General features: G+C 41.6%; 1 protein-coding gene across 2 annotated transcripts in view; it reads right to left on the bottom strand.

Annotated features, from left to right (window-relative positions):
- Window positions 1–460: 460 nt before the first annotated feature.
- LOC109877938 (zinc finger and BTB domain-containing protein 7C) overlaps window positions 461–14,629 on the bottom strand; it is a 31,375-nt gene continuing 17,206 nt past the window's right edge. For both annotated transcript variants that reach the window (XM_031803171.1, XM_020470171.2), the window contains exons 2-3: window positions 4,758–6,142; window positions 461–2,988 (exon numbers count right to left, since the gene is read on the bottom strand). In XM_031803171.1, coding sequence (XP_031659031.1) covers window positions 2,307–2,988; window positions 4,758–6,121 — 2,046 coding nt within the window. In that variant the 5' untranslated portion in view covers window positions 6,122–6,142 and the 3' untranslated portion in view covers window positions 461–2,306. The remainder of the gene's footprint in view (window positions 2,989–4,757; window positions 6,143–14,629) is intronic.

The following is a 14,629-nucleotide window of genomic DNA, read 5'->3' as shown; positions in this document are numbered from 1 at the left end:
AACTCCAAGGTTCACTTTAGGCATTTATTAAGACTTGCCTTTCCAACTCAATGGTGAGCACTATTACCATCAAGTAGGCTTGGGTTTTTCTAGGACAGTGACAGGCAGTGCGGTGTCAACGAACACATCAACATTTGGAGAAACTTGGACAAACATCTCATTTTGCAGTGAGACAATGAGATCTTGATGGTATTTTTATTTATTTATTTGTTATTTATTTTTTATTCTGTGTTATTGACTTGTTTATTGTTTTACTCCATGTGTAACTCTGTGTTGTTGTCTGTTCACACTGCTTTGCTTTATCTTGGCCAGGTCGCAGTTGTAAATGAGAACTTGTTCTCAACTAGCCTACCTGGTTAAATAACGGTGAAATAAAAAATAAATAAATATAAGGGATGAACTTCTATTTGCACAGTCAAATAAATTCAGATGAAGAAGACCAGCTGTAAAGAACATTAACTAAAGTGTTCAACATAATACTGTTTTACAGCATTATAAACGTTTAATGCAAGTATATTTGTATCCAACAATCAAATAACATTCTTTATATGTCAAAATTCCATAGCCCTATTTATTTGGAAAGGTATACATTTGTGTCAAATCTTTACAATGTCAAGGCATCCAATTTATTTGATGTTTCATGGTGATATTATCATCACCAGTTTATTGTGATAGCAATGTCGAGGTGTTGTGTATGCTTTTATGAAGACAGTGATTATAATATTGATGTTTGAATACAAGCTATAGCTCAATAGATGATTGAGGATGTTGAGTGTCGTTCTCTAAAATGGCATCCAAACCATAATTCCAGTTATAAAAGATTTGCACCAAAAGCGCGCTCTCTCACACTCACTGGGCACACACACACACACACACACACACACACACACACACACACACACACACACACACACACACACACACACACACACACACACACACACACACACACACACACACACACACAAAACCAGAATTTAAACTCCCAGACCCACAGGAGTACAACATTTAGTGTCTTTATAAAACAACATATTTGCAAAATATAGCCAAGGCTAATTTAAATATGCATAAATACCAAGAAAATAGTTTCCCATTTCAATTCAAATAATTGTGAATAACAACATTTACACACAGATCAGAAAACAAACTGTATATGAAAATAGGGTAGAAACCCTTTTTAAATGTCTTACTGCAGCAATCAAATCACCAGCAGGTGACATAGCTAAAGCAATAATCTATCTGTTTCACAAATTATTTACACAACATGGTCTTTAGAAGAAACACAGAACATACTGTATGCAATGTAACACAAGGCTTATTCAAGTTTGTGCAATATCAAACTCCACATCTTTGGAGGGGTTATCAACTATAAAAAACAACAACAAATATAATACAACAATAATCAACATAACTATGGTCAAATTCTTTAAAACATTTGTATATATTTACAATAGTGCAGACAAAATCTGAGAACAATGCATTACAAGGGTAAAAACAAGTATTCAATGTAGATTTTTTTTGTCAAGTGAATAATTTCTCTTCTCTCTTGGTTTTGAATGTTCTTCGGTGGCTTAGACTACCCTGTTAATTAGCACTGTACCCAAAGTCTGGAACTTTGGGTACATTTGGAATCCGTAGTTTGTAGCTTATCAGTTTATTCATTTATAGACTGGGAATTTAGGAAACAACGTATTGCCATATGTTAGGGTAGGGTAGCCTAGTGGGGTAGCAGGGTAGCCTAGTGGTTAGAGCATTGGACTAGTAACCAGAAGGTTGTAAGTTCAAACCCCCAAGGTACAAATCTGTCTTTCTGCCCCTGAACAGGCAGTTAACCCACTGTTCCTAGGCCACCATTGAAAATAAGAATTTGTTTTTAACTGACTTGCCTAGTTAAAAAAAGGTTTAATTAATTACACTATGAATTCCACGTTTACATTAATAATCCAAAAATAAACAGTTATGTCATGTCCTGAGAGTATAATGTTTTTCAATTTAGTACTTTTGGAACATATAAAATGTATTCGTCCCGTTTTACTTCTCCAAATTAAAAGTTTTTATCAAAATCCTTGCGATTGTAAAGATGGCAGCTCAAAAGATTTTGATCTGAGATGTTTAACATCAACTGTTTTCCAAGTATTTACCATGTTTGCTATATACCTATGTTCCCAGAAATCACTCCCCTTAAATCTCTAAACAGCAGGTGGGAAATCTACCAGACAGAGAACTCTCTCTGTTCTGTGTGATTCTTAGAACTCTGAAATGAAGTGTCATTTAGCTATCATTTGGAAGTGTCAGTTGGAAAATGTTTAGTTTGCCGGCTCAGGGATATTAGGGGTGTGGTTCTCCAGTCTCATGGTCCAGGGGTCAGGGATGTAAAATGGAGGGTGGGTAAGGACTTCCTCCCCAGGCCCTGCCAGGGCAAAGGTGAACACGCCCCTCTGTCTCTCCATCTCTACCTCATCCACCACTTGCTTCCTGTCTGACCGGTGCCGAGCCTCCCGACTCTCCCTGCTCTCTCTGCTCTCTCTGCTGTCACTGTCCAAGTCCTTATAACTCAGGTTCTTACCACCCAGACCCAGGTCCCGTCTTTCTCTCTCCCCAAGGCTCAGACTTTGACCTCTAACTCCCCCATGGGAGGGCAGAAGCCGGCATCCGCCCGACCTCTCAGTCAGCGTCTTGCCGCCCTCGTGGTGATTGGCCGAGCACGGAGGGCCCTGCAGGAAGTTGTTGACTGAGCGCCAAGAGGCCGGCTTGCGGCCCCGTCGAGGGCGTGAGATGCGGCAGCTCTGCCTCTTGATGTGGCGGTGTAGGTGGTCTGAACGTGTGAAGCTCTTGTAGCAGTGCTCACACTGGTAGGGCCGCACCCCTGTGTGGATACGCAGGTGGTTCTTTAGGTCATAGTTATGGACAAACTTGGAGTTACAGTGAAGACAGATATAGGGGCGCTCGCCTGTGTGCTTTCGCATGTGGATCTTCAGTTTGTCTTGCCTGGAAAGACAAAAAATGAGTTATATTCTGTGTTTTGAAAAATGTAAGAGAGATGAAAGCATAGGTATACTTTGGGGTACTGGATGGAAGGTGAAACTATCGTGCCATAACAGTGGCAGGAAATGAGAAACCATTAAAGGGGGTTTCCAGTTTCCACCTTTTAGGTCTCGAATCTCAAGTGGTATTCAGATGAGAGGATGAAAATAATTAGCCTGAACCACAAAAACACATTGTTCCCTTACCATAATAACATTGCCCTTAAAAGATCTCAAACGCCGGTGTCAACATGATTGCTACACTCTTATAAAAAAGGTGCTATCTAAAACAAAAAGGGTCCTTTGGCTGAATAACTATTTTTGGTTCCAGGTAGAACCCTTTTGGTTTTAGGTAGAACTTTTTGGGGTTCCTTATAGAACCCTTTCCATAGAGGGTTCCACGTAGAACCCACAAGGGTTCTACCTGGACCCAAAAAGGGTGCTCCTATGGGGACACCCGAAGAACACTTTTGAAAGCCTTTTATCTAAGGGTGTATATACAAGTAACATTGATTAAAAGATGATTGGGAAGCACTTTGTTTTACACATCCACATTCTGTATAGGACTAATAAGACCTATTACTGTGCAAGGAAAGTGCAGTGTCCAAAATCTGTCTTGCCTACAACCTACTGAAATAATACTGTGTATTAATCACACTTCATACTTAAGCAGTAAGCAACAAGTATCAACATACTAGACTCATACTGAGAATGCATCATCTGATGCGGAATTTCCCACCATTCGTTCATTTTGATACAGCCCGTCCTCTTATCTCATTATCAGCTGCAGTCAAACACGTGGGTCTGAAAGACGATTCTCTTCCTCAATCGCATGCAATGAATTCTACTAGATGAAAATCCGAAATGAGTATGAAACCCTGGCATTTAAAGCATATTGAATTTTCAAAGATTCACATACAGTGCCTTCAGAAAATATTGTTTAACATGATTGTTTTATGACTGCCTCATCTCTGTATCCCTCAGTCAAGCAGTACATTTCAAACACAGATTCAATCACAAAGACCAGGGAGTGTTTTCCAATGCCGCTATTGGTAGATGGGTAAAGATAATGATAAAAACAGACATTGAATATCCCTTTGAGCATGGTGAAGTTTTTAAGATACACTTGTCCTTCCTAACTCAGTTGCCAGAGAGGAAGGAAACCACGCAAGGATTTCACTATGAGGCCAATGGTGAAGTTAATGGCTGTGATAGGAGAAAACTGAGGATGGATCAACAATGTTGTAGTTACTCCACAATACTAATCTAATTGACAGCGTGAAAAGAAGGAATTCTCTCCAGCAAAAACAATATTCAAAAAGGTCCTGTTCGCAACAAGGCACTAAACCTAAACACAAGGCCAAATCTACATTGGAGTTGCTTAACAAGAAGACAGTGAATGTTCCTAAGTGGCTAAGTTACAGTTTTGACTTTTGATCATTCTAACATGTATTGACTCATGGGTGTGAATACTTATGTAAATGATATATTTCTGTATTTCATTATCAATAAATGCAACCATTTCTAAAAACATGGTTTCACTGTCATTATTGTGTAGATAGATTAAATAAATGTAATCAATGTTGAGTTTGTAAGAACAAAGTCAAGGGGTATGGATACTTTCTGAAGTCACTGTATGTATACTATACATCGTTTTATTTTCTTAACCCAGAAAGCTACAATTTCAAACACAAGTATGGATAATTAGACACAGTGTATAAGAATTTGTCATACCTGGTGAATCGCACCTCACAGATGGTGCACATGTATGGTTTCTCTCCTGTGTGGGTCCTCATGTGTCTGGGTAGTTTCCCTGCCCCCTGGATCACCTTGTTACATATAGGACACTGCTGGGAGGCTTTAGGCTTCATCTTCCGCTCTTCCTCCAGCTGCCAGGGAGGGAACAGCGCCCCCAGGTGGCTTGACGTGCTCAGGAAGCCCATGTAGGAGCGGAAGTCTGCCTCGTCCTTTATCTGGCCCAGATGGAGGTGAGACCCCTCGGACCGTACCACCCCCATCTCAACTCCCATCCCTGATAGGCCGGAATTCAGGAAGTTTTTCAGGAAGTCCCCATGCAGCATGCTGGGCGGGACTTCCTCCTTTAGCTCCTCTTTGATGATCTCTCTTTTCACAACTAGGTCTAGGGGTCTGTTGTCCAGCTGGGGGGGGTAGGAGGGGCGGGGAGTCTGGGCATGGTGGTTGGGGTCTAGAACCTTTTGGGGGAAACCTGGGAAATCTGCGGCCCACATGGGAGGGTAGAAGCCGGGGAGCAGAGGGGAAAAGTTAGCCCTCCTGTCCAGGACTGATGGCATTTTAGGGTATAGCCCTTCCTGTAGCAGGGATTCAATGGAAAAGTCTTTGAGGGCTCGGCTCTCCATGCTCTCATGCTCCTGCCGGGGTTTCTCACACTGAGAGTCTGTGTCCCGACACTTCCTCTCATTCTGCTGCAGCTCGTACTGCTGCTGGTACTGGGAGGTATTGGGTGGACTGGGAGCTGCTCCTCTCTCTGACCCGACCTGGTCCTGACTCTCTGACGACCTCATTGACCTCTCACTGGCATTATCCTCTTCGTTATCCTCCTGCTCGTCCTTCCTTGACTCATCATCCTCCTCCATGTCTTTATCATCCTCTTCATCATCTTCCTCCTCTTCTTCTACATCCTCCTCCTCTTCCTCCTCTCCTCCTCCACCTCCACCTCCTCCCTCACCAGAGTCCATAATCTCCAGACACACGTTGATGATGCAGGGAATTTCCAGCATCTGAGCCGCTCCAAGGATCTCCTTTACGTTGGACGCCGTCACCGTCAGCGTGGATGTGTAAGCAAACTCCAAGATTGCAGACAGCGACTCGGGGGCCACAAAGTCTATCTCAAACACCCCATGCTGGTCCCTTCCGTCAGAGGCCACGGTGAAGAGCTTTTTGAAGTACTGGCTGCAGGCGGCAAGGACCGAGCGGTGGGTACGGTACTCATGGTCTTGTACAACGAGGACTACATCACAGAGTAACCCGGAGCGGCGCTGCTCGTTGAGGCAGCACAGAACGTCACTGCTGTGGTTGGGGAACGGAATCCCGATCAGGTCATCCTCTGTGTGGGCCATCCCTCTCCTCTCCTTCGCTTACTTATTTACAACACATGGAGAGAAACACAATATCATTTATTTTCAATCAAATGAATTGCTTAAGCCCTTTTAACATCAAACAGTTGTCACAAACTGCTTTACCCAGCCTAGATCCCAAAATAATCAGAAGCACAGTGCCAAGCAAGTGTTATTTCTATGGAGGTAGACATTTAATTTGATTAAACCATTCCTTCACCAGGCAAGTTCATTTATAAATTAGTGATACAACAAAATCACTTTGCAGAGCTGCACAGACCATAGTTGATGAAAGATGAATATTCTTTAGATTAGAGTGAAGTGTTGAATGCTATCCTGTGGAGGATCTTGTGAAAACGTGTTAATTCTCTAAGATGTTTACGGTGAGTGCTAAAAATGTTTTGGGCCGTTTTCTCGCCCATTCATGTCCTGTCTATGAATAGAGTTAAAACTTGTAGCTGTCCGCTCCTCAGCGGGTTCTGCACGGAATGTGGATAGATACTTTCAGATGGCTTCTTACCACAACCACATTGTTGACTGGATCCAAATCGTCCACAGCTTCTGTTACGTTACAGTATAAAACCAGAGTAAATAAGCTATGAGTTAATAATATCCATCTGCAGTCTAAGTCCTGTCTAAGCCGGGGGGAAGATCTTTTTTTATTATGCTAATTGTGCTGATCAGTTACCAATTAAACATGTAATATTCTCAATCTTGTTGCTAGGGAACAGTTTCTATGATTATCATACAGAAACAGTATCTATACACAGTGGAAGATACAGTGCCTTGCGAAAGTATTCGGCCCCCTTGAACTTTGCGACCTTTTGCCACATTTCAGGCTTCAAACATAAAGATATAAAACTGTATTTTTTTGTGAAGAATCAACAACAAGTGGGACACAATCATGAAGTGGAACGACAATTATTGGATATTTCAAACTTTTTTAACAAATCAAAAACTGAAAAATTGGGCGTGCAAAATTATTCAGCCCCTTTACTTTCAGTGCAGCAAACTCTCTCCAGAAGTTCAGTGAGGATCTCTGAATGATCCAATGTTGACCTAAATGACTAATGATGATAAATACAATCCACCTGTGTGTAATCAAGTCTCCGTATAAATGTACCTGCACTGTGATAGTCTCAGAGGTCCGTTAAAAGCGCAGAGAGCATCATGAAGAACAAGGAACACACCAGGCAGGTCTGAGATACTGTTGTGAAGAAGTTTAAAGCCGGATTTGGATACAAAAAGATTTCCCAAGCTTTAAACATCCCAAGGAGCACTGTGCAAGCGATAATATTGAAATGGAAGGAGTATCAGACCACTGCAAATCTACCAAGACCTGGCCGTCCCTCTAAACTTTCAGCTCATACAAGGAGAAGACTGATCAGAGATGCAGCCAAGAGGCCCATGATCACTCTGGATGAACTGCAGAGATCTACAGCTGAGGTGGGAGACTCTGTCCATAGGACAACAATCAGTCGTATATTGCACAAATCCGGCCTTTATGGAAGAGTGGCAAGAAGAAAGCCATTTCTTAAAGATATCCATAAAAAGTGTCGTTTAAAGTTTACCACAAGCCACCTGGGAGACACACCAAACATGTGGAAGAAGGTGCTCTGGTCAGATGAAACCAAAATTGAACTTTTTGGCAACAATGCAAAACGTTATGTTTGGCGTAAAAGCAACACAGCTCGTCACCCTGAACACAACATCCCCACTGTCAAACATGGTGGTGACAGCATCATGGTTTGGGCCTGCTTTTCTTCAGCAGGGACAGGGAAGATGGTTAAAATTGATGAGAAGATGGATGGAGCCAAATACAGGACCATTCTGGAAGAAAACCTGATGGAGACTGCAAAAGACCTGAGACTGGGACGGAGATTTGTCTTCCAACAAGACAATGATCCAAAACATAAAGCAAAATCTACAATGGAATGGTTAAAAAATAAACATATCCAGGTGTTAGAATGGCTAAGTCAAAGTCCAGACCTGAATCCAATCGAGAATCTGTGGAAAGAACTGAAAACTGCTGTTCACAAATGCTCTCCATCCAACCTCACTGAGCTCGAGCTGTTTTGCAAGGAGGAATGGGAAAACTGATGTGCAAAACTGATAGAGAAATACCCCAAGCGACTTACAGCTGTAATCGCAGCAAAAGGTGGCGCTACAAAGTATTAACTTAAGGGGGCTGAATAATTTTGCACGCCCAATTTTTCAGTTTTTGATTTGTTACAAAAGTTTGAAATATCCAATAAATGTCGTTCCACTTCATGATTGTGTCCCACTTGTTGTTGATTCTTCAAAGAAATTCTCCAAATGCCGTTTTGTACATATAAAAATGTTTTTTTTGTCAGTTTTACTTTTCAGAAATAATTTAAATAAATACCTGATGAGAGAGAGCGAGAGAGAGAGAGAGAGGGGGGGGGGTGGAGACAGAGAAGGAGAGGGCAAGAGATATAGAGAGCCCAAAAGTTCCCTAATAGGTTGCACAAACATTAACGCTGTGAAGGACTAGGAGCCCATCCCTGAAAACCCAGCCAAGTCAAACAATTGGTGCGGAGCTTAGAACAAGAGAGGGGCCAGGGAGGGCCAGGAGGGAGTCCATGTTAGGTCTCCAGAAGTATCATAAATGGCCCCCTATTCCCTATATAGTGCACTGCTTTTGACCAGAGCCCTATGGGCCCAGGTCAAAAGTAGTGCTAAGGAATAGGATGCCATTTGGGATGTAGCTATCTCCCACACCCTGGGATCATGTGCTGCAGGCTAGGCAGCAGCCAGCACGTCTCTCTCTCTCTCTCTCTCTCTCTCTCTCTCTCTCTCTCTCTCTCTCTCTCTCTCTCTCTCTCTCTCTCTCTCTCTCTCTCTCTCTCTCTCTCTCTCTCTCACACCAGGGCTAATTACTATGTACTGGAGAGGATCTGAGGAGGATGTGCCACATGGACAGAGAGGGGAGGAGGGCACTGCTTATCCAAAGCAAGGTCCTGGATGGATCACTGTTTCATCACCCTTTCCCTCTCCCCCTCCCCTCAAAACAGTCAGGGTGGGGACTCCACTTGTAAACCTTTGTCAAAGGGCCTGATAACCCCTTATTTTTTGTGATTTGCTCTGGCAGTCTCTCCCTGTTCTGTCTGTCAGCCCATGGAAAGACACCTTTGATCCTGTGTTAATGCTAAATAGACCCCATAGACCACATCAAAGCTGTTCCACTTTGCTTTGTTAAAGAGTCCCAGATAATGCACCTATTAGAAACAATTATGTACAAAAGACTGTCACTATTGTTTTGGATTAAAACATTTATTTTTACTTTATTAAATTCATATCCTAATAGTACGGTATATATTTGATAGTGAGCAAGTTAACAAATAGTTAACAAATCAAAAACTGAAAAATTGGGCGTGCAAAATTATTCAGCCCCTTTACTTTCAGTGCAGCAAACTCTCTCCAGAAGTTCAGTGAGGATCTCTGAATGATCCAATGTTGACCTAAATGACTAATGATGATAAATACAATCCACCTGTGTGTAATCAAGTCTCCGTATAAATGTACCTGCACTGTGATAGTCTCAGAGGTCCGTTAAAAGCGCAGAGAGCATCATGAAGAACAAGGAACACACCAGGCAGGTCTGAGATACTGTTGTGAAGAAGTTTAAAGCCGGATTTGGATACAAAAAGATTTCCCAAGCTTTAAACATCCCAAGGAGCACTGTGCAAGCGATAATATTGAAATGGAAGGAGTATCAGACCACTGCAAATCTACCAAGACCTGGCCGTCCCTCTAAACTTTCAGCTCATACAAGGAGAAGACTGATCAGAGATGCAGCCAAGAGGCCCATGATCACTCTGGATGAACTGCAGAGATCTACAGCTGAGGTGGGAGACTCTGTCCATAGGACAACAATCAGTCGTATATTGCACAAATCCGGCCTTTATGGAAGAGTGGCAAGAAGAAAGCCATTTCTTAAAGATATCCATAAAAAGTGTCGTTTAAAGTTTACCACAAGCCACCTGGGAGACACACCAAACATGTGGAAGAAGGTGCTCTGGTCAGATGAAACCAAAATTGAACTTTTTGGCAACAATGCAAAACGTTATGTTTGGCGTAAAAGCAACACAGCTCGTCACCCTGAACACAACATCCCCACTGTCAAACATGGTGGTGACAGCATCATGGTTTGGGCCTGCTTTTCTTCAGCAGGGACAGGGAAGATGGTTAAAATTGATGAGAAGATGGATGGAGCCAAATACAGGACCATTCTGGAAGAAAACCTGATGGAGACTGCAAAAGACCTGAGACTGGGACGGAGATTTGTCTTCCAACAAGACAATGATCCAAAACATAAAGCAAAATCTACAATGGAATGGTTAAAAAATAAACATATCCAGGTGTTAGAATGGCTAAGTCAAAGTCCAGACCTGAATCCAATCGAGAATCTGTGGAAAGAACTGAAAACTGCTGTTCACAAATGCTCTCCATCCAACCTCACTGAGCTCGAGCTGTTTTGCAAGGAGGAATGGGAAAACTGATGTGCAAAACTGATAGAGAAATACCCCAAGCGACTTACAGCTGTAATCGCAGCAAAAGGTGGCGCTACAAAGTATTAACTTAAGGGGGCTGAATAATTTTGCACGCCCAATTTTTCAGTTTTTGATTTGTTACAAAAGTTTGAAATATCCAATAAATGTCGTTCCACTTCATGATTGTGTCCCACTTGTTGTTGATTCTTCAAAGAAATTCTCCAAATGCCGTTTTGTACATATAAAAATGTTTTTTTTGTCAGTTTTACTTTTCAGAAATAATTTAAATAAATACCTGATGAGAGAGAGCGAGAGAGAGAGAGAGAGGGGGGGGGGTGGAGACAGAGAAGGAGAGGGCAAGAGATATAGAGAGCCCAAAAGTTCCCTAATAGGTTGCACAAACATTAACGCTGTGAAGGACTAGGAGCCCATCCCTGAAAACCCAGCCAAGTCAAACAATTGGTGCGGAGCTTAGAACAAGAGAGGGGCCAGGGAGGGCCAGGAGGGAGTCCATGTTAGGTCTCCAGAAGTATCATAAATGGCCCCCTATTCCCTATATAGTGCACTGCTTTTGACCAGAGCCCTATGGGCCCAGGTCAAAAGTAGTGCTAAGGAATAGGATGCCATTTGGGATGTAGCTATCTCCCACACCCTGGGATCATGTGCTGCAGGCTAGGCAGCAGCCAGCACGTCTCTCTCTCTCTCTCTCTCTCTCTCTCTCTCTCTCTCTCTCTCTCTCTCTCTCTCTCTCTCTCTCTCTCTCTCTCTCTCTCTCTCTCTCTCTCTCTCTCTCTCTCTCTCTCACACCAGGGCTAATTACTATGTACTGGAGAGGATCTGAGGAGGATGTGCCACATGGACAGAGAGGGGAGGAGGGCACTGCTTATCCAAAGCAAGGTCCTGGATGGATCACTGTTTCATCACCCTTTCCCTCTCCCCCTCCCCTCAAAACAGTCAGGGTGGGGACTCCACTTGTAAACCTTTGTCAAAGGGCCTGATAACCCCTTATTTTTTGTGATTTGCTCTGGCAGTCTCTCCCTGTTCTGTCTGTCAGCCCATGGAAAGACACCTTTGATCCTGTGTTAATGCTAAATAGACCCCATAGACCACATCAAAGCTGTTCCACTTTGCTTTGTTAAAGAGTCCCAGATAATGCACCTATTAGAAACAATTATGTACAAAAGACTGTCACTATTGTTTTGGATTAAAACATTTATTTTTACTTTATTAAATTCATATCCTAATAGTACGGTATATATTTGATAGTGAGCAGGAAGAACAAGCCTTAAAACTTCTCTAGGGTAGGGGGCACTATTTTCCCCTCCGGATGAAAAGCGTGCCCAAAGTAAACTGCCTGCTACTCTAGGCCCAAAAGCTAGGATATGCATAATTGGTAGATGTGGATAGAAAACACTCTAACGTTTCCAAAACTGTTAAAATAATGTCTGTGAGTATAACAGAACTGATTTGGCAGACGAAAACCTAAGAAAAGTCCAGTTTTCTATTCAATGCCATTAAAGTATCCATTGACTTAGGACTCAAATTGCAGTTCCTATGCCTTCCACTAGATGTCAACAGTCTTTAGAAATGGTTTCAGGCTTGTATTCTGAAAAATGAGGGAGTAAGAGCAGTCCCTAAAGTGTCACAGAGCTTTTTCATGCGCAATCCCGAGAGCGCGCCTTTCTTGTTTACCTTTTATATTGACAACGTTATTGTCCGGTTGAAATATTATTGATTATTTAGGCTAAAAACAACCTGAGGATTGAATAATAACATCGATTGACATGTTTCTTTGAACTTTACGGATACAATTAGGATTTTTTGTCTGCCTGTTGTGACTGCGTTTGAGACTGTGGATTACTGAAGATAACGGGCGAACAAAACGGAGGTTTTTGGATATAAAGAGAGACTTTATCGAATAAAACAAACATTTATTGAGTAAATGAATGTCTTCTGAGTGTAACCATATGAAGATCAGCAAAGGTAAGTCATTCGTTTAAAAAAAAATCTAACACCGTGGTTGGATTCACAAGAAGTCCATCTTTAAACCCATGTGTAACACTTGTATGTAACACTGAATTTTTATAATCAGTATTTCTGTTCTTGAATTTGGCGCTCTGCAATTTCACTGGATGTTGGTCAGGTGTGACGTTACCATCCTACGTACCCTAGAGGTTAATACACTGCAGAAGGATAAATGGCACAATGAGAGAGCAGGTTGGCCTGTCCACAGCTCCTCTTCTCCGACCCCTCACAGTGAGTGACTATTGCCCACTACCACTTGCCCACCCCAACTCTGTGTCACCACAACCAACACTGTGTCCTTGCTTGCCTCCAGTCCTGTGGTAGGCAGTGTCATCCTTAGAGGCTGCCAGGGGCCAGACAGTGGCTAACTAGGGGGCTAACAGTAACACAGCTCTCTCTCTCTCTGTCTCCAACCCCCACACCACCACTTCTGATTAATGAACCCAGGCCCACCAAGGGCCACTGTCTGGGGAAATACTGATCTGGACTATAAGCTACACTATACAATTGGCATTCAGAGCCAAACGTACAGCCTGTTATTTAAAATGAGTCGTTATGGATAGAAATAGCTCCACTGTCTGGGGGGAACACTAGTTTAGAAAAAACTACACTGACTATAAAATTGGCTATTATTCTACAGCCTGTTGTTTAGAATTAGATGCTTGTCATAACACCCATAGCGTGGCTCTAAAGACCCACACTGTGATATGTACAGATCTTTTCATCATTAAATTAATGATACAGTATACCCATCGATTGTTAAAGGTAATGATGAATGCCATTACTTTGCCACATGTTAAAGAAAATGGCCCTGGTATCTTTATACAAGCCTAAATTGTGATCACATGCCATTTCAATCTGTTACACAGAATGTAGAGGAAAATCATTTCTAACTACTGTCTTGTTCATTATAATAGGGGAAAAGTACACCTGTAACAGTGAGTGATTACATTTAATAGACCAAGATTTAAAAGTAGTGAATTATTGTGGGAGACAAATTATTACCTATAAGCCAATCGTACAGCAGTTTATTATCGGGTCTCCAGGGGAGCCTGAAGGTTCACACCATTATCTAGCTTAGACAGTACAGGTATTGTTTTTGTGGTTTATTAGGTCTCAGAGGTCAACCTTTGGTTTATTGATTCCATTTCGGAACATTCCATTATGATTCCATTCCAATAACACTTTACAATAAGGTTATCTTTATAAAGGGTTCATAATTAGTTAATTGGCTGGCTATTATTAATTTATAGATACATTATATATCTATAATAAACAGACATGAATTTATATTCTTATGATTACGGGCTGTTCTGTTTTAATTCATGAGTTTAATTTAGACCACTGATGTTTTGAATTAAATTGTTGATGATCCCCAGCAGACTTTATAGTTTGGGAGAATTGTTGGTGTCTTCTTGACAACCACTTTTATCAAGCTCACCACCTCTCCTCATCTCATAGTTTTAGATATTTATGACAAATTAATAATAATAATAATAAGTATCAGTAAAAGTCAACCAGATAGCAGATGAGGCGGATAGAGACATTTTTCTTACAAAATATATTTTCATTTTCATATTTGCTACTCTGTAAAACGAATCTATACAGCTAATTTTACTCGAACGTCTATTCGTACCCCCAAAATGTTTTAACTAGACAACAAGCAACCATTGTGAAACAAACAAGCCTAATCCTTATATTTTGTAAGCAGATGAGGCAAGAGTTTCATGAGATAATAAACAACAAGTGTCACAAACAATAGTCTTCTATACCACAGGTTCTCAATCTGTCAACACTCCCAACTTTAACTTTAGTTCAAAAAACATGTATTTTTGTTTCATGAATTACTTCAGAATCAGTAATAAGAGAACTAGTAATGTTTCATGAATTACTGCGGAATCAGTAATAAGAGCACTGCATTTTCTTGAGACTGCGTCTCATAGTGCTTTCCAAATAATTCCGAGTCATCAAA

Source organism: Oncorhynchus kisutch, linkage group LG23 (assembly GCF_002021735.2).
Source record: "Oncorhynchus kisutch isolate 150728-3 linkage group LG23, Okis_V2, whole genome shotgun sequence".
In the NCBI taxonomy this organism is placed as follows: domain Eukaryota; kingdom Metazoa; phylum Chordata; class Actinopteri; order Salmoniformes; family Salmonidae; genus Oncorhynchus; species Oncorhynchus kisutch.
The sequence above is the reverse complement of the archived record's forward strand: the minus strand, read 5'-3'. Positions and strand labels throughout refer to the sequence as shown.